Below are 25,045 nucleotides of genomic sequence, written 5' to 3' on the forward strand. Positions count from 1 at the left end.
CATGGTGCGTGTGGAACTCGGTGTGACAAGTACGTTATCGGGGTGGAGCGCATATGCGATGTGGTGACAAGTCCAACGGCCTGCGTTTTGAGTTACCATGAACAGATCAAATATCTTGGCCATGTTGTATCAAAGGACGCATGCAGACTGACCCGGGGAAGACAGAAGCCCTTAGGGCCTGGCCTGTGCCTACCAACGCCAAGGAGATGTGTCTTGGGGTAGCAGGATATTATCACTGCTTTGTTGAGGGTTATTCAAAAATTGCTCAATGAGTTAACCACGGGGTTGTATGAGGGAACAGGTAGAGGAAGCAAGATGAGACTAGTGCCAGAAAGTCAGTTGTTTGAATGGACTCCAGAATGCAGACTAGTGTTCAAAACTTTGGTTAGACGGCTGATGACCCCACCGGTCCTGGCAAATCCTGACTACAGAAAGCGCTTTGAGCTTCACACAGATGCGAGTTTGTTGGGCCTGGGTGAAGGTTTGTATCAGAAAGAGGGAGAGCAGATGATGGTTGTAGCATACTTGAGTCAACAAGAGTTAGAGGAACTATCCAGCTGGTGATGAAGTGGTCTGTCACAGAAAAGTTTAGTGACCACATATACGGCAACAAGTTTGTTGTTGTAACAAACAACCCACTCATGTAACTTATGATGAGTGCGAAATTGGATGCGACTGAACACCGATGGCTTGCAGCATTATCGCAGTACCACTTTAAACAGAAGTATAGACCTGGTAAATGAAATGGAGAAATGCAGAATGTTCCCATGAGCCACAACAAGGGTATATATTATGGACTGCGCTGTTCGTGGTCACTGGCTTGATTGGATCCGGCCTGATGCAAAGGAGATGTTGTAGCTATAAGCAGTGCTCAAAACACCTCAGCCATGCCTGCTGTGGAACTACTGGGAGTAACTGCAGAAGCTGTTGACGATCAGCTGGAAGAACCCGGGAATTGGGTGCATGGTCCAGTGCTTTCTACTGTCACCATGGCTTAATGGAGGGAGCTACAGCGGAAAGATTGTGCTGGTATGTCGGAAAATCCTGTTGACAGGAAAGAAACAGTGAGTTTGCCGAGGTTAGATTGGCATGGGAATGGACAGTAAAAGAGAGACAACAAGACCCTCATTGACTTGTTGGGGACGCTGAGTGAGGATCAGAAAGCTGACTTGAAGAAGTATGTTAGCTCGATGGTGCACACGTACAGCTGTGTGGGAGACGATCATGATGAGCATGTGTCGCGCCTGAGGGACAAATTGAAGGTTCCATATGACTTGGCATTGAAGGAGACTGTAACTGTTATGGATTGAAGGCGAAGGAAGCGGTCTTACATCCTGGTGATAGAGTGCTCGTCCGTAATGTTAACATACAAGGAAAACACAAGATTGTTGTTTGTTGATGGGAAAAGAAACCCTGTGTTGTGGTTTTTCGCATGAATCCTAATGTGCTTGTTCAGGAATTGAGATGCGAGACCGGAGATGGAGATGGGTGGAGTGTTGCACAGGAATCTACTACTTCTATGCAGCACGTTACCTGAAGTTTATGATGATAACCTAAGTAAGCATTACAGTGGTTTGACAGGTGATGCAGATCTCCATCGTAGTCCTGGAGTAATTGGTGAGCATCAGGAAATGTGAGAGGTCGCTGATGCATGTGCCTCAGGAGGTGCACCAGAAGTGTCAGGGGTTAGGAGATTTGCATACGAATGTAGACCCCAGGTAAGGTATGGCAACGATTGTTCAAGTAGATTTCCGTCAAACCTGTGCAACCCCGGTGAAAAAGGCAGCTTGAGCTGAAGCCTTGTGAGGCAGATGCCATCGAGTTAAGATGAACCGACTTAGGGAGATCTCCAACAATCAACTGTTAGACCCCATAGACCCCCCGCTTTGCGAGCTGGCTGTGTTGTGATGGATATTGTTTTGCTTGGTTGGTTGTTGTTCCTACTAGGTAAATTAGTGCAGAATGTGGGTTAGGATATTGTGTTGCTTTCTTGTTTTATGCAGGCTGTCATTAATGGGGTTCCTCCTTATGCTTTTTTTCTTAGTTGTGGCACGTTATGAACAGACACAAGCCTGTCAGGATGGGTGACAAACCGAGGGTGTAGGCTTCTGTGGACGCGTCCGTCCAGGGTTGGTAAAGCTGTACCTCCTTTTGGTAAAGCACAGCTGCCAGTGTGCCACAAAAGCCATCTTTGATGAGTTGAGAATAGAGCTGAATGATCTAGATTTTAAGATTCAGGCTGAAAGGATATAGTTGGCCAACGCAGCTGAGATCGCTGCCACCTACCAAAGGAGATGGTTGAAGCACTAATAGCTAAAATGAGATTATGGATTAAAGTTTTGAGAGCTACGACAAGAGAAAGAGGCTGTCTACAACACTTGATAGCGAAATGACTGAGGAAGAGAAGGAGGAGGAAATGAAAGCGGCTGGACCCATGCAAGATGTTTTATGGTTGGCTAAGTGTAGATGCATGTTCGTCCCTGTAAACATTGCTGGTTCCAGGGGACTCCTCTTGGTGGATACTGCCATTTCTACTACTATGTTGAATGATATGGTGCTACATTTTAGGCCAACTCTTCAATCCATTACATCACGTTGTTGTGTTTAGGCGGCTAACTCCGCCCAAATAAAGATTAATGGGTCTGGTAATTTCTCAATGACACTTGGCGGACGCACTATTTCCACCTTTGCCATAGTGGCGGACATACCTATCTTTTTATGCATCAGGAAGACCTACGTTCGGAGGTAGATGAGAATGGCCAGCAGGCAACGTCAATACACTGAAGCTGGCTGGAGTAGTCTTCAGCAATGGGGGAGAATTTTAGTCTTTTAATATTCCTTTTTATATGCATCCCTCAACTGCAAGTTCGTTGCTTTCAGGAAGAGGTGTACCTCCGGCTGTGTTTTCCTCTGCCATAGTTGGGAACGCCCTTTACGCACCCTCTGGAAAAAGTAGCATTATTGTAACTTGAGTACTGTACTCCGGACCCTCAAGTGCCCTGAATGACAAACAATTCTTATGTCCACAGTCACTCAACAAACTGTATCATGTCTTTGCACATACTTGATTTTTTAGGACAAATGGGTTATTTACCTGACAAGATCCCGGAATTATTGGCACATTGGGTGTAACTATTCAATTGGTTGATTATTAATAAAAAAAACATTGATTATATCCGACATACATCTAAGCATGTACAAAAACAGTTTTGATTATTAGCTCATGTACAAAATTTAAGAGAATATGTAAAATATGAAATACAAATAATAACTTGAGAAAATTGAGATGATTAGAAATAAATAAATATAAAAATATAATTTAACTAGTTAGGTTTTTTCTCAAGCCCTTTTGCATAGTATTTGTCCGGGCGTTTCCAGAACAGTCATAACAACACTTTTTGGGCACCTTAATATTAATTTATTAAAACAAGTCGGAAAAGTGTGTTTAGGGAGTTGTTATGATCAGATACTCTCACTACCACCACCTACCCAAATATGATGACTGATCGTTTTGGATTTAGGAACGCGTTTTCACATGGTGAAAATTTGTTGTACAGCCTCACCATAACAGGTCACCATGCAATGAACAGTGCTGTGACGGTTTGAAATTGAAATTTTGTTAATTCAATGATTATATCTTTTAAATTAAATTTTAAATTGCCTTTACGAACAAATATGCGCTCGTAACTCAGAAAATTTTCGAAATTAGATCTATAAAATGGCCTAGGTTTCACAGGTGCAGAACGCAGAAGACATTTCAAATCCAGGAAAACGCCATGATGCTATGACGTCATCTGTTTCATTCCAGAACAAGGCGTTTATCATCCAGTTGTTGAGAAACTGTGCTTGAGTGGACATCTGAGAATATTGTCATCATATAAACTAATCTGACGATTCTCTATTTTTGGCCAATATTGTTGTCATTTCTGATCAAAACTGCCATTTTCAACTTCTTCTTGAGAACTACCAGCCTGATTGCTTTAATATTTAATATTTAAGTGCCTTTTTTGTTTACAATTCCCAACTTGGCTTCCCCAATTTCTTTGTATGACAACCAAGCTTTTTCGACCACCAGGTAGCATGTTTTTAAAGTTTGATGGGTTATGACCGCAACCTAAAGTAGGAAGAAAAGACATTTATTTGACTTTCCCGGAATCCTGCATATATCATAGCTATATATAAAAAAAAGAATGCAACATGATGTAAATGGACAGTATAGGTTCAATTCATTAATTTAAAGTTGTATTTTTGAGGCAAATAAAGTTAATCTTATACATCCAGAGCAACCTCAATGACAACAAATCGCATATATTTTATTCCGTGTCACTGAGAATGTTCTAGAACCGTACTGTGTCTGGGTGGAATATTCTAGATTTTTTTTAGAAACTGGTTGAATAGGTAATAGAACACTGTAGGAGGCAATATAAGGTAATGGAACATTCTAGAAATTGGTAGTAAGTTCCAGACTCATTATCTAAGCTGATGTAATGGTCTATTTATAGACAGTGGGGGTATATATAGGGGAGTTGTTCAGCACTGAGTTCAGATCGGAGATCTCGTTGAATTGTATTGGAGTTTAAGTATCTAGTTATTGGAGTAGTGGAGTTTTACCGCATTATTGTACTTGGTGTTTGCAGAGTATAATAATACCAGTACCAGTTGAAACCTCATCTGTTGGCTCCGTGTTCGTATGTTATCATCGCCGCCAGGGAAGTCTTTCTGTTACTGTTGGTATTTGAACCATCACACCTGTACTATACCAATTACGGTAATATTACGTTGCGTGTGACAAGGTTATTCTGTAAAAGCAAGTACAATATATGTCAGCATCTTTCATTCTACGTTTTTTGTTTATGTTACTCCAAACCTTGCAAATAGAAGTGTGCATGGAATCATGGGCAGAATCAGTGTGTATTGCTGTGTGATAACTGTCATACATGTTTACAACTCTGGAAGAACAATTGGAATCTCACATGAGACAGCAACAATCAAGACCACATTCTGATTGGTTTCTGTTGAAACCCAGGTGGTGTACCTGAATCTTGTCCGTTTATGCCTTATAAATATGAGACTTGTATGAACTGCTCTGCAATCTTCTGCTATCAGCGGTGTCCTCCTTAATAACAACGTTCCTCTGCGAGCAAGACTTGCATTTGGAATTCTACATGAACATCTAATTTATGTAATAGCCACTATACTAAGACTATTAAAATATAGAACTTAATTAATAATAGCGACTTGTATTTAAATACATGTCTACTGTTGGTGATCATGTAGTTTCCCTGTCCTCACAGTATCAACAGTATTCCAAACACTCAGCAAAAACTAACAACTCAACGATACATTGTCCGGTTTTCTAAGCGCTAGTAGTCTCCCTCGTGACGTCAACATTTTCACTGGTAGAGGTATTCAACAATGAAAACAAGGAATATGAATAGTTATGGTCGTCTAAACAATAACTATTTGAAAAAGGGCCACCGATTCGTGTCTTTAGCACAACTTGACAGTCCATAAAGGCGGCGCACCCGTCCGCGAAAGACCTGACCGGCGCCTACCTGTGGCGAGGGCCAGTAGGAAGACTGTTTTCCACGTCAAAAAGTTGAGTGGTGCTGATCAGAGGGGCTCAAAGGGCAGTCTGCTTAGACCGGACAACACAAGTGACAGATCCCAATTAGGCGGGTCCCTTGGTCGGGTTCTCAGCCTCTGATTATGGAAAGCAGTAAACAGTCTCATAATAATAGGACAATAGCCTAGACTTGACCCCAAAATGTTCTCTTTGGCGGGGTACAAGGCTGACCTGTAGCCAACGATCGCTGTGTAGGACAAACCTACTTCATTAAACAGGTGGACAACAAAGTCTGCTACCTGGTCGATAGAGGGATGGCATGGATCAATCTCCCTTCCACTACACCAATTAGTGGCCTGGCTAGGACGTTGGCAGCCCGCGTAAATAGACCTTTCGTCTGTGCGAGTCTACTGAGAGCCTTCATGCATGTAAGTGGTACACTGCTGGGCTCGTTGGTAGTGCGCCGTCTGGTTGGGACAACAAATCCAGTAGATCCGGAAGCACTACTGGTGTTTCGACTAGCAGAAGCCGAAACCAGGCCATGGTTGGCCAATTGGGTACCACTAGAGTCAATATGCAGGCGGGCTCCTGTCGAAGTTTCTCCAGTACCCGGTGAATTAGCGAGAAGGGAGGAAAGGCGTACGCATCCATGTGGGTCAATGGGATCGATAAGGCGTCCATGGCCCAGGCCCCTGGTGTTGGTAGGTGTGTTACGTACGTCGGGAGCTCGGCGTTCCGGGGTGTGGCAAACAGGTCTATCTTTGGACCGTCCCACAGCCGAAACAGCCCGGAGGATACATACTGGGGTATTTGCCACTCCGAGTTCTGGAGACGGAAAGGGCGTCTGCCAGACTTTTCCTCACACCTGGAAGGTAGCGTGTGGTTAGCTCCACATTGTATTCCAGGCACCAAAGGAGAATTTTCTCTGCTAGAACTGACAACGATGGGGAATGCGTCCCCCTCCTTGTTGATGTAGTGTTGTCTGTGCGGAGCAGGACTCGAACTTCGGGTAGAAAGCATAGTAGTGCTAGGTGCACCGCTTTCAGCTAGAGCCAGTTGATATGACGGCCCGAACCCAATGCGGGGGCCATATTCCTTGGGGACCCCCTGTCTGAGGTTTGCCAGTGAGGACCACCAGGGCAGTGGTTCCTTTGCTTGGTCCGAGATCAATACTCGCCTATCTAGTTCCCGTAGGTGAGCTCGGCATTCCAATAACAAGTGTTGGACTGGGCGGCTGCGCAACACGGCCTGGGAAACTATCCTTTGAACCCAGGTCACCATTGCGATAATCCACATTAGTTCTCGGAGGGACACAGAGGGAATGCTGACTAGGCGTTCAGCTAGGTTGCTTAGCGCTAGGCAACGGGCCTGAAATTGACGAACCAGGCCTACCTTGGTGTTGAACTCCATGCCCAGAAACACCAACTGTTGCGTTGGGTCGGGATGTGACATTTTCTAATTTATTAAAAAGCCCAACTGGTGAAGTAAATCCTGCGTTAGCTTTAATTGTCAGGCTAATAAACCTTGTCTGGGTTGTTTAGTAACCAGTCGTCTAGGTATGGATTGATGTGTACCGACATTTGGTGAAGCAGCAGCACTACGTGTTTCATCACTCCGGTGAACACGTAGGGCGCTGTGCATAACCCGAAGGGGAGCACCCGAAATTCGAATACTTGGCCCAGGTGGGCGAATCAAAGGCAATTATTGATTTTTTTGCTGAAAATAATTACTCGTATACAAGTAAATTTGAGATATTTCCCGTGCTGTAGCCACACCTACCTATCCTGAAACGGTCGACTGTTTCCAGATTTCCGACTCTCGCCGAAAGTGCGCCACCAAATGCTAAAATATGAGAGGAAGCCATCCCCCTGGGTCGTACTTTTATATCACTGTGTCATTCAACATACTTTTAAACGATATACATTTTTTGGTCGGCGTTTCTTTTTTTTTGTCTATTTTATTTTATTTTATTTTTGAGAGAGCGAATTTTTAGAAGTTGTTTTCATAACAAACATTAATGATGGTTAAACGTTGTTTTGTGGGCTGTTGCAGTAATGCGTATAGTCATAGTGTAAGTATTTACACGTATCAATCGATCCGAAGGTGCGAAATCGGTGGACGAAATCCGTGAGAATAACGAGAAAATGTTGGGGTGGACTTCCTCCTTACAGCGTCATATGTAGTTTCCACTTCACCTCAGATTCTTTTTTTCGAAAAACTGTCCTTGTCCATGACAAAACAACTATGTTTTAACGAGAAACGCTGACAACTTAAACCTGGCGCAATACAAACGTTAAAAAAAATAGATTCCGGACCAGCCCATGATCACTGAGGCGGATTTCAGAAGAAAGACGGGACGTCGGGTAAGTGTTGCAAATGATTTGATTTTTTTGCGATCCTGATTATCGCTTTATAGAGACCACCCGTGTTATGTAAAAGGTGGCAGTAATTTTGATAATGACACAAAACGAAGCTTCGAACAAACAGGAAATTAAGCAGTTTCATTTTCGCAGGCTAAAATAGTCTGAATTGTTTGGTGATTGGTCACACTTTTGTTGCCTTTACTTGCAGCTTGATCTGCGTGATAATTTATGGAATAAGAATCCGAGCTCGGGCTGTCAATGTATTTTTTTAATATGATGTCATAATTATGAAAATCACGCCAAATTCACTCTAAATTTGACTGTATGTGAGTCGCTCTCAATTAGTTTTGTTATCCAATTAAACGCCACCTTTCACGCACTTGTCCCCGTCATGACCCGGCGCGTTCACCAATTACAACAATTTTATTTCCATGCGGCAGTCATTTATTTAGTAACTGTGTTTTGTCGTTTTTTTGAATTATTTCTCTATTTTATTGATTACTATAATTTAATGTTTAGAATGTCAAAATATGTTCTCTTTTTATTTTAACTTTGAATGTGTTTTTTTACTCAGACGATCGATGAAATAAAACAGTGTAGTGACATGCCTAGTAACCTGCTAAATAACAAGACGAATCAGGCGTCAAATTTAATTTTGTCAAGTGCCGGAGTCCAGCGACAGTGTACAAACGTGCGCCAGTGACTGTGACGACCACAGAGACTAGCTACACCAGACCGGACATATTTCACATCTGACTCAACCCCATGCAACAAACTTGATACTATGTGTTCATTATGGTCCATTCTTCCTCGAAGAACAAGTACATAAGTGACAATTTAGTCAAAGGCGAGAAAAGAGCACAACAAATTCGCCTTATTTATATGTATCGGCAATGCAAGCTACCCAGCAACTTCCCCTTCTGACGTCACAGGGGGAATTTCTGTATGCAAATGAGAAGCTAATGGAGCCTCGTTTTAAAATACACAAAAATAAAGTTGCCGTAGACTAAGTTTTTTCACTTAAAAAAATAATTTATGCTTAGAAGCATAAAAATTAATAATATTTATGTATCAATGGATAATTTTAGGTGTGAAAATAGCAGCCATTTCACATGCACTTTAAGTCTAGAGAGGCTAGCCAGTCAAACCGGTGGATGGAGTGAAGAACGCTGAATGGTGTCTCCGTGCGGGACCGATTGAGAAGTACATACTGATTTAGTCTGCTTAAGTCCAGAACCGGACGCTAGCTGCCTGTAGATTTTGGTACTAGGAATACATTTGAGTAGAAGCCTGGACTTAGTGCCGACAGAACTACCTTATGTATGGCGCCCTTCTTCAGCAAACTGTCTACTTCCTGTCTGATTGCTTCCGCCTTGTGGGGATCTTCTGGCAGTGCCCCCAACGGGAGTACACTGACAGGGGAGGTGGAGATGTCAGTGGTATTCTGTAGCCGAGTGTCACTACCTGAAGCACCCAGGGATTGATCACCCGCTGTCTCCAAGCCGGGATACACCATTGCAATCTGTGTGCGACAGGGATATGTGGCCATGGGTTTGGCGGTTGCAAGGGGTGGGGGTTATCTTCTCCCATGAGGTGAGCTTCCCCGGGGCCTACTGAAGTCACTAAGTTGTAACCTGGCCCCTTGCCGAACATATGCCCCCATTGCAGAGGTAAGCGTCAAACATGCTTTCCCCGCTGCGGGGTGGACGACCACCCAAGGAGGATGAGGAGCCACCATTTGGTCCCTTCTTTCCCGGTGGTGCTCTACTACTCCCGCGGAGGTGTATGAGCGCTTGCCTCCTGGCTGACTCTGGCTAGAGGACACTGTCTTAGGGCATTGGGGGGTTTTGGGTACAATGTGTGCCCTGCCCCGAAAGCCCTGCCTCAAAATCGGAGCCTTGGCTGCATCCCCGTTGGTGTTCCGTGCCCGAGGTCCCCAGAGTCCCCAAAATCAGCGGGGGGTCGTGGCTGGGAACAGGGGGTTCCCCAGAAGAGACGTGTCCAGAATGTGAGTGGTGCTTCTTGTGTTTCTTCCTGCTTGCCGACTGAGGGTTGCAGTGGAGAGAGCTCGCTCCGACTGCATCTGATCTACCCGGCCTGCCAGGGACGCAATATGCACCGATAGTCCATCAACCATCCACATTGGGACCCGCAATGGGCCTCACAGGAGGAATGACCTCCAGGAGCACAGCTTCGCCGTTGCCGGTAAACTCGGGTAAAACACCGTTTGAAAAAGCAGACTGTGAGGATGCCCTCTGTTCAGTGGGGGGAGACAGAAAAATATCAGAATCTCCACCGCCGGGCCTCTTACTTGACGTAGGTAGCCGAGCGTGAGGACTTCCCACTCATGCCAACACACAACCCACTCTTATCGGTTCTACTAGACATGCTACCTTTACGTGAACGATTGACATGGTCAGTCTCAGCAATTTTTATACTGCACTGGAAACTATCCCAGGCCCAAGAACTCCATAGATTGCATATGCCCTCTGAGAAAAAACCCGAGACATAAGTAACATTTAGCATGTGGGTTCCAATCTGGTAAATTCTGTGCACAACCAATACAAACCTGCCTCACAACTTGAGGGGACAAAACCGGCGGCAAGCCTCTGGTGCTGTCAATGCATCTATCTATTTCTAAATACATTGGTAAATAAAATGAAGATGACATGCATGAGGGAAGCGAATTACAGTTGTAAAAGGTGACGCCACGAAACCTACAAGTGGTTAAGTTGCGACGCTCGTTTTTTTCTTTGTTGTAAAAAATGCTACACACAAAGGGGAAAATGACACGAGGGTAAAAATGACAAGGACAACTTATCCTACTGCAGTGTAGGATGCCGCGGCAGTGGCAACAACCCAAGCTAGAAACCAGGACAGAAAAAAGCAGGCGATCCAGGCAGAGCCGCTAAACTTCATCACCGCTCGAAGCGGAGAAAAGGAAGAGTGAATACCCAGCCGTAATGGCGCCGTCATGCGGTCTCGGTCACGTGGTTCGTGGCGTAAGGGAAAAGAATATTGGGGTCATGGGGCTTCCCCTGACCTAGATTCAATCTGTCCGTCATTGGCAGAATCACTTATTAATGCCTACAGTTCAAAATAGTCATTTTGACTGACCAGAGTCTATGGTGGGTTATCGAACGTAGTGAATTTATGTAATTATTGCAATGCCTTATTTAGTTAATTCACTGGTTATTTTTTAATGATGATTTTGTAGCTAATTTTGATTTGTTCGTTTCGTTTGGATAGTTTCTGGACCATTTGGCACCCTTTTAGCTAGTTTTGGAGCTATTTGGCCAGTTTTGGGGGTAGTTTGGCTAGTTTTGATTCATTTGGCTTATGTTGTCAATGGCCTCACTGCAGCCAACAACATCGGTAAAGATGGCTGCCACTAAAATTTTTCACATGTTCAAAAATCGAACCGGCTATTTGTACGCAAAATATCGACAAATTAATCATACAGTCCTAATCTACAATCTCAGCATTGTTTCCTTGTTCAACAGGTTAGCATAAATTAAAGCAAATAAAAAAAGTTATCGGAACACTTCAAAATGGGCTGGCTCTAATCGATGTTCTGTTCAACCTGCTTGTCTTTCGAAGTTGTTGGCGCTATACATCAAAGATTCACAACAAATCTTTCACAATGAAATAGTTGGTGCGATTAAAATGTGAATAAAAAGTATATTGTACATACAATCCATATCATCTTCTTTGGCAGTATCATTTAACTGATTTGAATAAAATACTCTGTGGCATAAATTGGTCATTGAAATTACACATTGAAATTTTGCACTATTCGATCAGCTAATGTTGCCTCCTTTTTCTGATTCAGACTAATGATGTTGCCTGGGAAGGATTTACAGGTGCTACAACTTCTATTTCAAAAAATCTATCGCCATCAACAGAAAGAGCTTCTCATGAGCTTTGTATTGCTGTTTACCTTTCCATTTGCATTTGTATTGCGTAGTAAAGCTTTAAATGCACACACCCTACCTTGGTTTGCATCTGGTAAAGCTGCTGGTAGGGATTATATATAGGAATGATATTTTATATCTTAAAATAAGCATTTGCTTGAATAGAATGTTGTAACTTTTGGTCTCTATTAGTTTTGCGGATATATTATGTTAGTAAACGTATACAATAGAACTGTCTTAGCAAACACATGGGGTATTTTAATGCATTGTATACCATATTCTGACACAGTCTTTTTAAGGACTTGCAGAGGTATAAAGATAACAATTTGATCGCAGAATTTATACTAATTTTTTAATTTTCAAACAATTCATTTCTTTCCTTGAGCTAGTCAGATGGATCAAATTATATACATTGACTCGAACCGGACAGGCTAGGTTTGGTCTTGGTTATTGTATGAAATGTTAAAACTGCAGCGAAAAATTTTACATGTTCAGTGATCAACCTGGTACTTTGAAATATTGCAAAATGTTTGTGTAAGCTGCCTTCTATGCTGTGTATTCGTTTTCACCCTTTCAGTTACAGCTATAGTTCATTAATAGGGAATGTGTATGCCGCAGTCCCACCTTGTTCGGATAAGCTGCAAGCATGGTATTAGCTGGATTATATCTGGATTCACTGGGCGGATTTTGCAGATACAAGTGCTTATAAAAGGAAAAAAAAACATGGCGGCATCTTTGAGTGTATGCTGGTTTAACAGAATCATTTTACACAAATTATTTATTCGCTCGATGTCATAGTAATTCCAGCTGGCAAGTACATTATCTTATTATACATCTGTCACTGTAACGCCGTAAGTTACAGCGTGCCATAAATTTGCGGTATTTTACGGGGTATTTTCATCCTACCATATATGGAAATGCAAATTCCAAATATGGAATGATTACACGCGAAAGCGTCCTCAAAAACAAACATGGCTGCCACCAGGGTTTGACCAGACTACACAAAGAAGCTCGCTGATTCTGTTCTGAACTTTTTGGATTTTGGCATTCCCATGATGTATCTTTGGTACAAAAAGAAGCATAATAATAAGGTTATTACGAGAATACATTAAAATATGCACTCATTACAGCTGGAGGTCGATGCGTAGCGTACTGTCTGTCATCGTGCATACTTTGAGGTATTTTCGTAATTATAACCTTATATTAACGTCATGACAACGTCCATGTAAATACCATTTTACCTGCTTTCCAGAAACTACCTAAAGCATGCAAATTCTTGCAGTTGGTGTGTATGCTTGATATCGCAATTCTACATTAGTAGTATATTTATAATATCAGCCTTTGGCGTCAGTCGTTATTATGGATATTGCCTCATTCACTGTTTGTTTCTATTGCATAAATCAGTAGGCCCACATTTGTGTATGCGACATGGCCAGTACCCAATTGCAACTCTTGTTACAGAAGTGAACATCTGCTCAAGGGAGTTTTTCACAGTGACAGCATCTTGAATTTTCAAGGTGAATGTTCCGGCGAAGCACTCCACTATCACCTTGAAGTATTTCATAGGACTACGTGTATGTGACAATGCCCTCACAGTTTAGAATCAGTTTACCAACAGCCAATCATATTGCTTCTTTCTTCAACGCCCTTGGCCAAGCTATCAAAATCTTCGAGGCGGAGCTAAGTCACGAGACGCTCCACGTTGCTATTTAAGACGCGCACCACTCTACCATGTCTTTCTATAGGCTCTGCGCGAGCTGCTGTGAAACACCGGTCGAAAAGCCGGTGAAAATAGCTAAAATCAAGAAAACAACACAAACTTAAAGCGCGGTGGTCGTCGCGCAGCGCGTGTTCGAATTTCATGTAAATAAACAATGTATTTTACACGCGCCTTTCAACTTTGAAGAAATCCTAAACAACCAAATTTAAATATGTTGCATATGTAATCTTGTTACACTGTTCAGCGGGTGTTAACAACCATCCCAAAATACCGTTTTCTGAAAATTTATTGTCCTTTGTTGTCAGGTGTGTTTAAACCGAAGAACGAAAAACAAAGAACGAAGACAGAATATTCATACTGTTTAATCATGACAGTTTAATACATTTACATGCAGTCATCGTTCATACTGTTTAATCACAACATATATATATATTCTTCGTTCTTCGGTTTAAACACATTCTTTGTTTTCACCATGATGGTTGCCAGGCGGTGAAAATGCCTGACCCGAGATTAAATGTCGCTGCGCACAACGGAAGCTGTGTTGACTTGGATGTCGACACAGTCAGCCGGCGCACACGTGATAATAAACTAAATGCGATATTTACTATATGGGGGCCGCCATCTTGAATGACGCATAAAACTAAAAAAAGAGACAAGTTGTGAAACGCGTTTTTCAGATTCCTACAAATCGGGACAAAAATACCAATCTTTCACAAAAATACGGTCTGTTGGGGTTATATTAAGCCAACCGATAACAACATTTGGCTGAATTCGTCGTTTTTGTGTGGAAAAAACCCTTACATACGAACACCTAATTACGCGATGAACCTAGAACACTTTCCTGGGATATTTGAAACTAAAAATTGGCATTCCAGTTCAGCAGCCAATCAGCGACGGCCTTACGCTTAGATGACAATTTCGGTTTCAAGTACCCCGGCTTAGGAGGAGATGGCGATTCTTTTTTTGATCATGTTAAATCAACATTGATGAATGGTGAAAATACAACGAAGGGTCTTGTTAGACGCAGGCTTTACAAGGTAGGTAAGATAGTCGATGTGAGGGCTTTAGTTATTAAGGGACATCAGTTAAGGGACATTAAAACCCAATAATACACCCTGTTATGACCTTACTGAGTTACACGTACTATCACTTTACCCATTGTATATTAATTGTAATTCCCCCCCCCCGTTTTTTTTACTACTTTAACAAATCTGTTTGTGGCGCAACAAAGTTTGAATATTGTTGTCATAATTTGTAACAAATTTATATTTTAATTTATTTTAGAAGCTTTATCAACCTGATTGTTTCGAATATATATATTTTGTGAGCTAGAGTGTTAAATATTGTGGTATATTATTGAAATGTATTGCCGTTATAAAAGACTAACACAAGGTATTGCTATGATGATTGGCCCCTGAGCACTCTGTATATCAAATTATGTATATTGGTCCCCCTCTCAAACGCTATTTTAAACCCTCAAGAGTTGTATAAAAAAAGAAAGACAAATTTATAATTGTAAATGGTGAACCATGAACGTACCATTAACTAGTTAGTTTAAGATTCTGCTCACACCTCATCATATCGCACTTTTAGTGGCAGCCATGTTTGCTTTTATTGTTAAAAAACGCTTACGCGAGTAATCATTCCATATTTGGAATTCGCATTTCCTAATATGGTCGGATTAAAATACCTCGTAAAATACCGCAAATTTACGGCACGTGGTAATTTATGGCGTTACGGCGACAGATGCATAATAATATAATGTACTTGACAGCTGAAATTACTATGACATCGAGCGAATAAATAATTTGTGTAAAATGATTCTGTTAAACCAGCATACACTCAAAGATGTCGGCATGTTTTTTTTTCTTTTTATTAGCACCTGTATCTGAAATTCCGCCCAGTGAATCCAGATATAATCCAGCTAATACCATACTTGTAGCTCATCCGAACAAGGTGGGACTGCGGCCTACACATTCCCTATTAATAAACTATAGCTGTAACTGACAATCGCTACAGTCGTTGGCGCGATCACGTGATTACCAGGGATATGTATCAGGGTCAAAGTCTCTGAATAAACAAACCATGCATGGCACAGTCCCATTTAGTTATTGAATTTAAGGTTTATAGTTTTGTTTATAGTAAAATAGCTGGAATATAACCATGTCAGGAATATGATTATGACGATTGTCTAACATTAAAACGATTGACATTTGTATCTGATTGCCCCCTCCGGGCTTGCGAAGTTGCCACTACTAAATACAATAAGCAAACAATCTATTCGTCGAATTCCTAAAATATATCTTTATAACCCCCATCCTAAACATGCAATTTGTTGATTCTAAACAATAGTGCAACGGTGCGTGAACCGAATGTGCAAACGAAAAATCGCTATCATAACAGACCACGCTTGTGTATTAAATGTAGAGTAGGCGTACCGTGATGGAAAGGTGGACAGGCCGTTGCTGTTTCCAGTCAACACAAATACGTGGCAATATTGCAAATGCTTATTATAGGGTCGGCAGAGGTATTTTCGTAAGCAATTATTTTTATTTTCGTAATAATGTAAATTTGTAGACATGGGCAAGGTATAAAAATGTAATCAGCTATTTTATTCGTTCGTTATTTGTAGAAATATCTTTTTTTGTAAGCGTATAAAGCATTTCCTACATTAAATTCTAACTTTAATTCTTAAATACACATTACCAAATATATTATAAAAATGTAATTAGGAATTTGCTTTATCTGAAAAGTGTAAAAACCTATTTTTTACTGTAAATGGAACATGTGCGCATTGAACTACAGTTTTGCAAGATGGCCATCAAATTTGCTACCTAATTAGCAAACTAGCTAACTGATTTGCGAAAACCTTGGCACGTACGCTTGAAACTAGACTGGCACAGTTTGGGCAATTTATTTCTTTTTAAATTTAAAATTAAATAAAAAAAAGTAGCAAAATGGAGGTTTTAACGCGAAATCCCCTGTAACTGCGAAATCATGTGGTGGCTTTGCGTCCACCCCACCTTTCGCAAAACTATTTTCCAATTTTTTAAAAAAAAATCACCACAGCTGGGCCAGTCTAGCTTGGAACGAACAGTTTGGGTGTTCGCACGATTTAGATCGTAATATTATCTGAGTAACCTGTAGAATGCTGTGCGGGTGTTATATTTTATAATGATTTTTGTTGCATTTGCAGCAAATAGTTACCAAACAATGAGAAATATATAAGATTGATATATACTTCGGAACTGGTATAGTTCAAGCCTGCAATACCAGTGCTTATACTAGTATTTAGTTACAGCTTTATGTTCCAAGTAATCGCAAGAAATTACCATTACAATAGAAAACAAAAGACTAGCACTCCCATGTTAATAAAGAGTAAGTGCAATTCCTGGGATTGAAACATTTCATTAACACAGATTTGAAGTCACTGATGTAGGCAATGGATAACTTGGAATAAAGACAAGGCGTTGTCATATAATTTGTTTATTTTAATTTCTCTTGAAGTTACATAGAATGTTTTGGGGTATGATGTATATGGTGGGTAGAAGTTGGTGTCATGTAATTCGTTCATTTCAATTTCTCATGAAGTCACATAGAATTTCACTTAATTTATTTTCGCTGAAAAAGTTCCAGGCATTATATGTGTCAAGTCTCAAAATAGAATATAGAGGAAATGTCATTTTAACTTTAATTTATTTTAGCGGAAAATGTTTTCAGTGTAAGTGATGTATTCCACAGTACTAGTGCGGGCGTTTCAGGGTCAATAAATATGTTTGGGTATCAACATGAGAAATGTTAGTTTACATTAGTAATCGCATATACAAATACCATTAATTAATAAAGATCTTTAAATGTAACATTTCATTTGCATGTAGAAAAATATTTGTTTTATAGTAATGATTAACACCGACAGTTTGCAAAGTATTTGTAACTGACAAAATATTAAATAAAAATATGACTTCAAACTGAAAATAAAAATGAGTGAATCTTATGTAAATTCAGTGTTTGTATAAAAAACAATAATATCTTGTTCAAAATACAATATACGTATTATCCTACAACAGATATGAATAATATTTAGGGTTCACATGTGCTTCTATTGGAGGTACAAGTCTGTGGCCGAAATCATAAAATACAAATTCCTGATTCACGGCAAAATATTTGTAAATCGTGAAGATGTGAGAGTCACAATTTAGGGCTACAATATGCTCCTACTAACACAATGATTAAATGTCAATCGTTCGCCAGAACACTCGCAAATAATTCATTACTACAACATTAATGTGCAGTTTTACGGTCTAGCTTAGACGCTTGTGATGATGAAAATAAATAAGAACTATACCAGCTTGACGAATGATCTGCCTACGTTGACATAATCTTGTGACATTGGACAGTTTATAATTAATTAAATTAGAAGAGCATTTCGTTATTCACCTAATAATATAATACTGCAGCAATGCTGTGTCTTCCAGGAGAACGCTACATATTGCACGTTTAGTACAAACCCTCTCTATGACACAGTTCACCGACCCGCTAAAATGAAATCGGTGAATAGATTATCCCTTTTTGAGAAAATATATCACTGCTTTCACCATTGTATTCAAACGAATCACGTAGTGTGATGTGACATTCTCCCACGGAAAATGAAATATGGGAAGTAGGCCTACATTACACTTCCTTGAGTCAAACCGGGGATTCAACCATTAGAAACGTGTCGGTGAAACAACACATTGCACAGCATACAAATTCAACATTTGCAAACCAGTATACTAAAACAGAAATGCTCAGCGATGCAAAAAAAGGATAGATATTACTTTTCAGTATACACATCTCTTTTGACACAATCCCTCACATATTCCACTCCCAATTATTCCTGTGTAAAATGGAATAGCCTCAATCCACATAAATATTCTGAGTAAAACCACGTGACGGGCTGTTATAATTGGCTGTTACACACTTTTCTGCCGGTCTGGAAAATGTGTTTAATTAGCTCACATTCAAGCAAGAATGCAGATGTCCCAGTAGGAGTGAAACTGGTGTGACTTTTAAATTAGGGGTGTTTTCTACAAATATCCCTGGAGTGCATACACTAAACAGAATTTCAGAACAAATCTCGCATTAGTTACAGTATCAGAATAGCACAGCAATATCAGACGAAACATTAAATCACTACATATTGCATTTCACCCTGAACCCTCTATTGCAATTCTAGGAATCACCACATCTAGGTATTAACCACCCCTGAAAACAAACTCCTAATACCACGCTGAAGCATAGGGTGATAAATGCACAATGTGACGTAGTAATGTACGCAATCAACGTAGTAATTCACAAAATAAACTATTTATTTGAAATGAGAAGAATGTGTATGCCAAAATGTTGTTAAAATACATATAATCGATTTTCATAAACCTGTGCTCCCCGTGGAAATGAAACAAGTTCACTATCCCAAGACAGATTGGTTTGGGGAAACCCCGGAATTAAAAAGATAAATTTGTATTCAGGAGTTCTACTAGTGGGCAGGCTCCGAATGCGAATAGAGGTTGGCACGCAACGTTAGGGTCCGTCCTGTACAGTGACGTGACTGTTTCTACGGTCAGACGAAGCCCTACAAGGACCAAATTTAGCATGCTTCCCTTTCTTGATATTTCACTATAAACCGAATCATGGCTAATAATTTCTTAAATGCTGAAACCAAATGCATATTCATTTAACTTGTCTAGAAAATGGCGCAAAATACTGCTGTGTTTCTGAAGTGCGTTTATGTTTCGCACTGTACAGAGAATCTAGACTGGGCATGCGTAGCATAGAAGATGCAATTGCATATGAATATGAGAATTACTTTTGCTTGCACTTGATGCCAAAGTTATTAATAAATGTCGTCTTAGATAAAATTTAAGTACATTTTGTCTTACATTTGTTTGATAAATATAAACTTTAAAGCGATATTTTTGGCAAGCCCAATGTGAAGGGTTGGATGAATTCCTACCCAAAATGGCACCCCCTAAGTTCTTTAGATTAACGTCTTAGTTGGCCACGCCTCTGTATTTCCGTTGCTTGGGTGTCTGTTAGCTGTTTTGCATTTTAAGTAGCGAATTTGATAGCCATCTTGCAAAACTGCAGTTCCATGCACATGTGCCCAACCAGTAATAATAATATATAACTCACATTACAAGTGACTCTGAATCTCTGTGTAGGTAACATGCATTATTATTCAATCAAGAACATTTATATTATTTAGTTACAGGTTTGCCGAAACAACATTTTGACCCTTTGACAACTCGGACGAATTACACAATGCCGGAGCATAGTCACAGTTACATTAGTACAATATCTCGTTTGAAAACACTTAATTTGAATCCTTCAGAGACACCCCTGAAAAGATGCATTTCCATAGGGGAACTGATATTGCTCGGCATTGGTGGTATCCTCGGCTCTGGTGTATACGTACTGACTGGTAGTGTCGCTAAAGACGTAGCTGGGCCAGCTGTTTCCATTTCGTATTTGATCGCATGTTTCCCGACGCTTCTAGCTGCAATCTGTTTTGCTGAATTCGGCGCCAGGATACCCCGGACAGGATCGGCATATATATACACATACGTGACATTAGGTGAGATGTGGGCTTTTATAGTGGGATGGAATTTTGTTCTAGAAATTTGCGTTGGCAATGCGGCTTCAGCACGCACCGTAAGTGGTTACTTGGACATGCTGACAAGATTCAAAATACGCAATTTTACAATTGATTACATCACAGGTAGATCAATTGACCACCCCCCGCTTTCGCAATATCCGGATTTGGTAGCATTATTTTTGATAATAATTGTCACACTTGTATTATCAATGGGAATCAATATTTCCGTCAAAGTCGCCTCCATTTTTACATGTATTAGTATTGGTGTCATGCTGTTTATTGTATGCATGGGGTTTTACCTCATGGATAAAACGAATTGGGAGGCACAGGGTGGCTTTGCACCTTACGGATTTTCTGGAATTGCTGCTGGCGCGGCATCGTGTGTGTACGCTTACACTGGCTTTGAAATAATTACTACAGCTAGTGAAGAATCTTTGAATCCAACGAAAAGTATACCGATTGCTATATGTGCATCCCTTACCTTTGCAGTGGTGGTGTATGTAACTGTTTCTGCTGCGTTGACTCTCATGATACCTTACTACAACATTAATCCGGATGCATCTTTTGCCGATGCATTCCAACAACATGGCCTTCTTTGGGCGAAGTATGCTGCGGGAATTGGTGCTGTTTGTGGAGTTAGTATCACACTGTTCATTAGTACAATTTGTATTTCTAAAATTATATATGCCATGGCTGCGGATGGTCTTCTATTCACTGCATTGGCCAGGATTGAGCAGTGTAACCAGGTCCCAGTGTTTGCCACAATAACGTGCGGAGCTTTCACTGCAATTCTAGCCATTTTCGTTGACACGGATTTCCTAGTGCAATGTAGATCAATTGGTGGTTTATTTGGTTATGTAATGATATCAACAAGCGTCATAATTCTGCGATATAGACCTATAGGAAACATCACATATGAGAACGGCAATACACCATCTAATAAAGACATTCCACAGCTAGAACATAACACTTCTCTCAACGTGGCTAACATAACACAAAACGACACGTTTTCAGTTGGTATTTTTAGAAATTTGAAACCTGGCATGCTTCCTGGAATGGCCACTATCCTGATGACTATGGGTATGTTTATTTTAGCAGCGATTATTAATTTTGGCACAGATTCCTTTAAAGTGTGGAAGCCATGGCTCATCCTTACTTTAATAGTACTAGGACTATTTGTGGTTCTCTGCTTTGCTGTGATCTGCAAGCATAAACAAGAAGAAACCAGGCTGAAATTTAAGGTAGGTTCATGTGTTGATAAAACTACACACTAGCGATAAAGCCCTGATAGATATGTCACATTTTCACAATAACTAGTCATATTTAGCTTCGTCTCTGACGAAAACTGGAATTTATTAATTGACACACATGCGTATCCTCATCTGTATCTTAAATATCCTTCAGTAGTTCACATTCAGACTTCACGCACATATCAATCCTCTTGGGAAATATATGCATGCCATGCTGTTTCACGATCAAATTTAAGATGCTTGAATAGCGGCCATTACTATGCATATAATTCAACAAAATCGAGAAGTTTGCTATCCCAAAAGTAGATTGCGTTTACGTATGAATATATTTCGTGACATAAAATAACAGCCAGACTGACCGACACGAATGGCGTTTTAGGTCCCTATCTCCGACATGCCCTGACCAATCACGTAACTTTGTACATACATTTTATCCCACACATCTGCACATATATTCATTGAAAACCAGACCAGGTCAAAATAGCTAAAATTAGGAAATTCTTCGATGTCGAGACCTGGATTTTCGTCATACAATGAACAAAAGTAGACCCTATTTTTTGTATAAGATCGGATTAAAAAGCGTTGGCGGACAGAAATGTCGTTCAAGAGATATGCCTTGACTGATCGTAATTGTAAAGCTTGAGTACATTGTACATTATGTTACACTCACTAACAAGCATTTGTTTAAAGTTGTGATTCAAAATGGCTTATCAATTTCAGTGTTATACACTATTGAATAACCGGAACTCAGTCATGACGTTATATATTTTATTTATTCCTAATTTCACCATTGTATCATTTAACAAGGAGATATTAAATATTTAAAGATATTAAAATTAGTGATGTCATTGAAAGCTCATTAATATTAATAGCAAAGGGACCTTTGCAAAGGTCACGACTCTTGTTTTTTTCGCCACATATACACTCCTATATTTTATTAAAAATAACACAAAAAAAATTTGTTTGAAAAATGAACTGTATGCAAGTATATTATGAGGCATGAATTATGATACATTTAAGTTCGTGTTTGACATCTTCCTAGCAAGGTCTTACATGCAGTAGTATTATTTAAACATTTTGTAATTTGACTTTCCAACATTCTTTTAATGTAATATCTTAAGCAACCACCTACCGATGATATAGAGTCATTTTACAAATTGGCTATCACGACTTAAATCAAACATACGTTCCTATCCCCCTTGTCCGATCATTTGTATATGTTACAGAAATGCTTATTGAAACATTGGATTGTATCACAAATTAGTTAACACACACACTTACTGATGGGTTTATATTACGTTTGTCTTTCAAGGTTCCGTGCGTTCCTTTTCTACCATCTCTGAGTATATTATGCAATACTTATTTAATGACGAATACAGCATATGTGGCATGGATACAATTCTTGTGCTGGATTGGCTTAGGTAAGTATTACATCACATGACAGGGAAGGAGGGCACCAAGATTACATTTTACAGAACAAATTTGCATAATACAATAGAATTCATGTTTATAATTTGTGAATCTAGTTGTTAAATAATGACAGGTTGGTTTCCAGGTTAGTAACATTATTTTAATCACGAAATAATACAATGTAATTCAATTGAAATTTACGTACCTATTGTCACATTGAAGGACTTTGTCCATACTTCGAAATGACGTCATAGGTCTGACAGAAAATACCATTCTATTTCACTGACAAGATGTGCATTCTGAGAGGGAGGGACAGCACTCGCAAAACATCGTGTGCAGATCTTTGAGAATTTAAGTGCTTTGTCATTTTGAAATGTATCATCTGATGCTTAGAATACCAGTATAGAGTGTAATGTGCTATTTAGATGTGAATTATTTTGTATGCTGGTTTGAAGTGCGTGTTTAACATTATGGTACGAGTAACTAAATGTGAACATTATCTGTGCAGCCTCAATAATACACAATTTCTCATTCAAAACGTATTATTAATAATATTATTGTGTTCCTAAAGATTGTTCTACTTTTCCCCAGGTCTGGTCATATATTTTTTGTATGGTATGCGACACAGTAATGAGGCACGGCGCAGTGAACAGGAGTATGCCACCAACATCAGATATTGTACAGTCCCTGACCTAACACTAACAACGACTGAACACTATGTAGAGATGCAGAAATTTTAACAGAAATATTAATGTGCATAGAGATCAAATATCCAACCAATCTGTCATTATGCTTTGCGAGGTTCTTTTTTTTTATTGTGTTATAGCATGTGTGACGGGCATTAGTCAGACTTGTCACGGTTCTGTGAGTTTTATTTGGTAAGTTTATTACAAGCTGTGTAGCTGAGCATTCTACAGCTTCCTGCTTACAATGTGTCTTCTGTGATCTAAAATGTGATCACCACAGTGATGATGTTTACAGAGCACAAGTTATTGAATTCTACATAAACTTCGATGAAAAAGATATTTCAATCTTTACTGCATCAGTGAGGGCCGCCAAATTTTGAACGTTGTATTGTCATCGGCCGAAAAATTGGGATGGATGTATATATACAAAGAAAATGTATTCAAGGTGGTCGTTAGTATTGCATATGTTATTGTTTATATAATGTGTAACTACAGTAGGAAGGTCGTTTGATATGACTGGAATACCAGTCCAAAATCTCGTTGATTTAATTTTCCAACAGTGACTTAGCCTCAACAAGCTTATCTCTACCAACATTCATGTACGTCACTTCTGGCTAGTCAACATTTTATGAAGTGTGCCATGATATAAACAAGTTTACACGCCACAATATGATTGTTTGAACACGTGCGAACGAATTTGTGTTTGACCCAAACACCAAATAAACATACCTCCGGACAAATCTGCAAAATGTAAAAACATACCCCCTGGAAAAATAACAAAATGACCGGTAAATTGTTCTCTTGCTTACTGGTGTATATGCAAACTTGTTACTGTTCCTTGTAATTAGTAATATAAAAGGACAACAAATGATGAATATCTAGTAATATACTTCAACACATGTAATTTGGAAATATGTAATGATTACTGTTATAAAAAAGAAACATCACTTACACATTACTAGTTGTATTGCTATACAATACTACCACTTGTAGGTTCAATAACTCTATTGTTTGCGCATATCCAAACTGATGAATGCATATCACTGCCACATTGCACATAGTGGGTGTAACAATGGTTATATACCAGAATAAGGAAAAGATACCTTAACTATACTTATCACTGCCGCCTAACAGAAAGACAGGCTGTCTGGTAAATCATATTACTGAAATATTTCACTTGATGCCCCAGGGAACGTCCAAAGCCAAACAATAATAGTATATTTCTATGTGTTGGAGTGCGCCGTTGCAAATCCGGATAATTAATCTACACGTATAAACCGATGTAAAAATAAGTGAAACAATAATTCAATAATCGAGCGCTTCTCCTTGTTCTTGCCGGAGGCCTGAATCTGACTCGTAGGAGCCTGCTAATTCGCCTATGACCTGTGGGATGGAGCCACATGGCTCAAACACGTGCAAACTTGACGTACGAATATCAACTCATAAGTACATATATTTTTTGTATTTCGATCCGATGCTGCGAACTTACCCGTGATCATTAC

At 39.8% G+C, this 25,045-nt stretch overlaps 1 protein-coding gene across 1 annotated transcript; it reads left to right on the top strand.

Annotated features, from left to right (window-relative positions):
• Positions 1-19,863: 19,863 nt before the first annotated feature.
• LOC100375360 (cationic amino acid transporter 4-like) lies at positions 19,864-23,990 on the top strand. Its single transcript, XM_085500565.1, has 3 exons — positions 19,864-21,438; positions 22,760-22,868; positions 23,449-23,990. The coding sequence occupies exons 1-3, from the start codon at positions 19,864-19,866 to the stop codon at positions 23,595-23,597; spliced, it is 1,833 nt and encodes a 610-aa protein (XP_085356691.1). The 3' UTR covers positions 23,598-23,990.
• Positions 23,991-25,045: the final 1,055 nt, after the last annotated feature.

The sequence above is a fragment of the Saccoglossus kowalevskii genome, chromosome 6 (genome assembly GCF_978046115.1).
Source record: "Saccoglossus kowalevskii chromosome 6, keSacKowa6.1, whole genome shotgun sequence".
Classification (NCBI taxonomy): domain Eukaryota; kingdom Metazoa; phylum Hemichordata; class Enteropneusta; family Harrimaniidae; genus Saccoglossus; species Saccoglossus kowalevskii.

Excerpts from the sequence above, each read along its gene's own strand:
- LOC100375360 (XM_085500565.1), top strand. The coding sequence starts at position 19,864 with ATGCCGGAGCATAGTCACAGTTACATTAGTACAATATCTCGTTTGAAA. Across the intron at positions 21,439-22,759 it reads AAACCAGGCTGAAATTTAAG|GTTCCGTGCGTTCCTTTTCT; the intron begins GTAGGTTCATGT and ends TTGTCTTTCAAG. Across the intron at positions 22,869-23,448 it reads CTTGTGCTGGATTGGCTTAG|GTCTGGTCATATATTTTTTG; the intron begins GTAAGTATTACA and ends ACTTTTCCCCAG.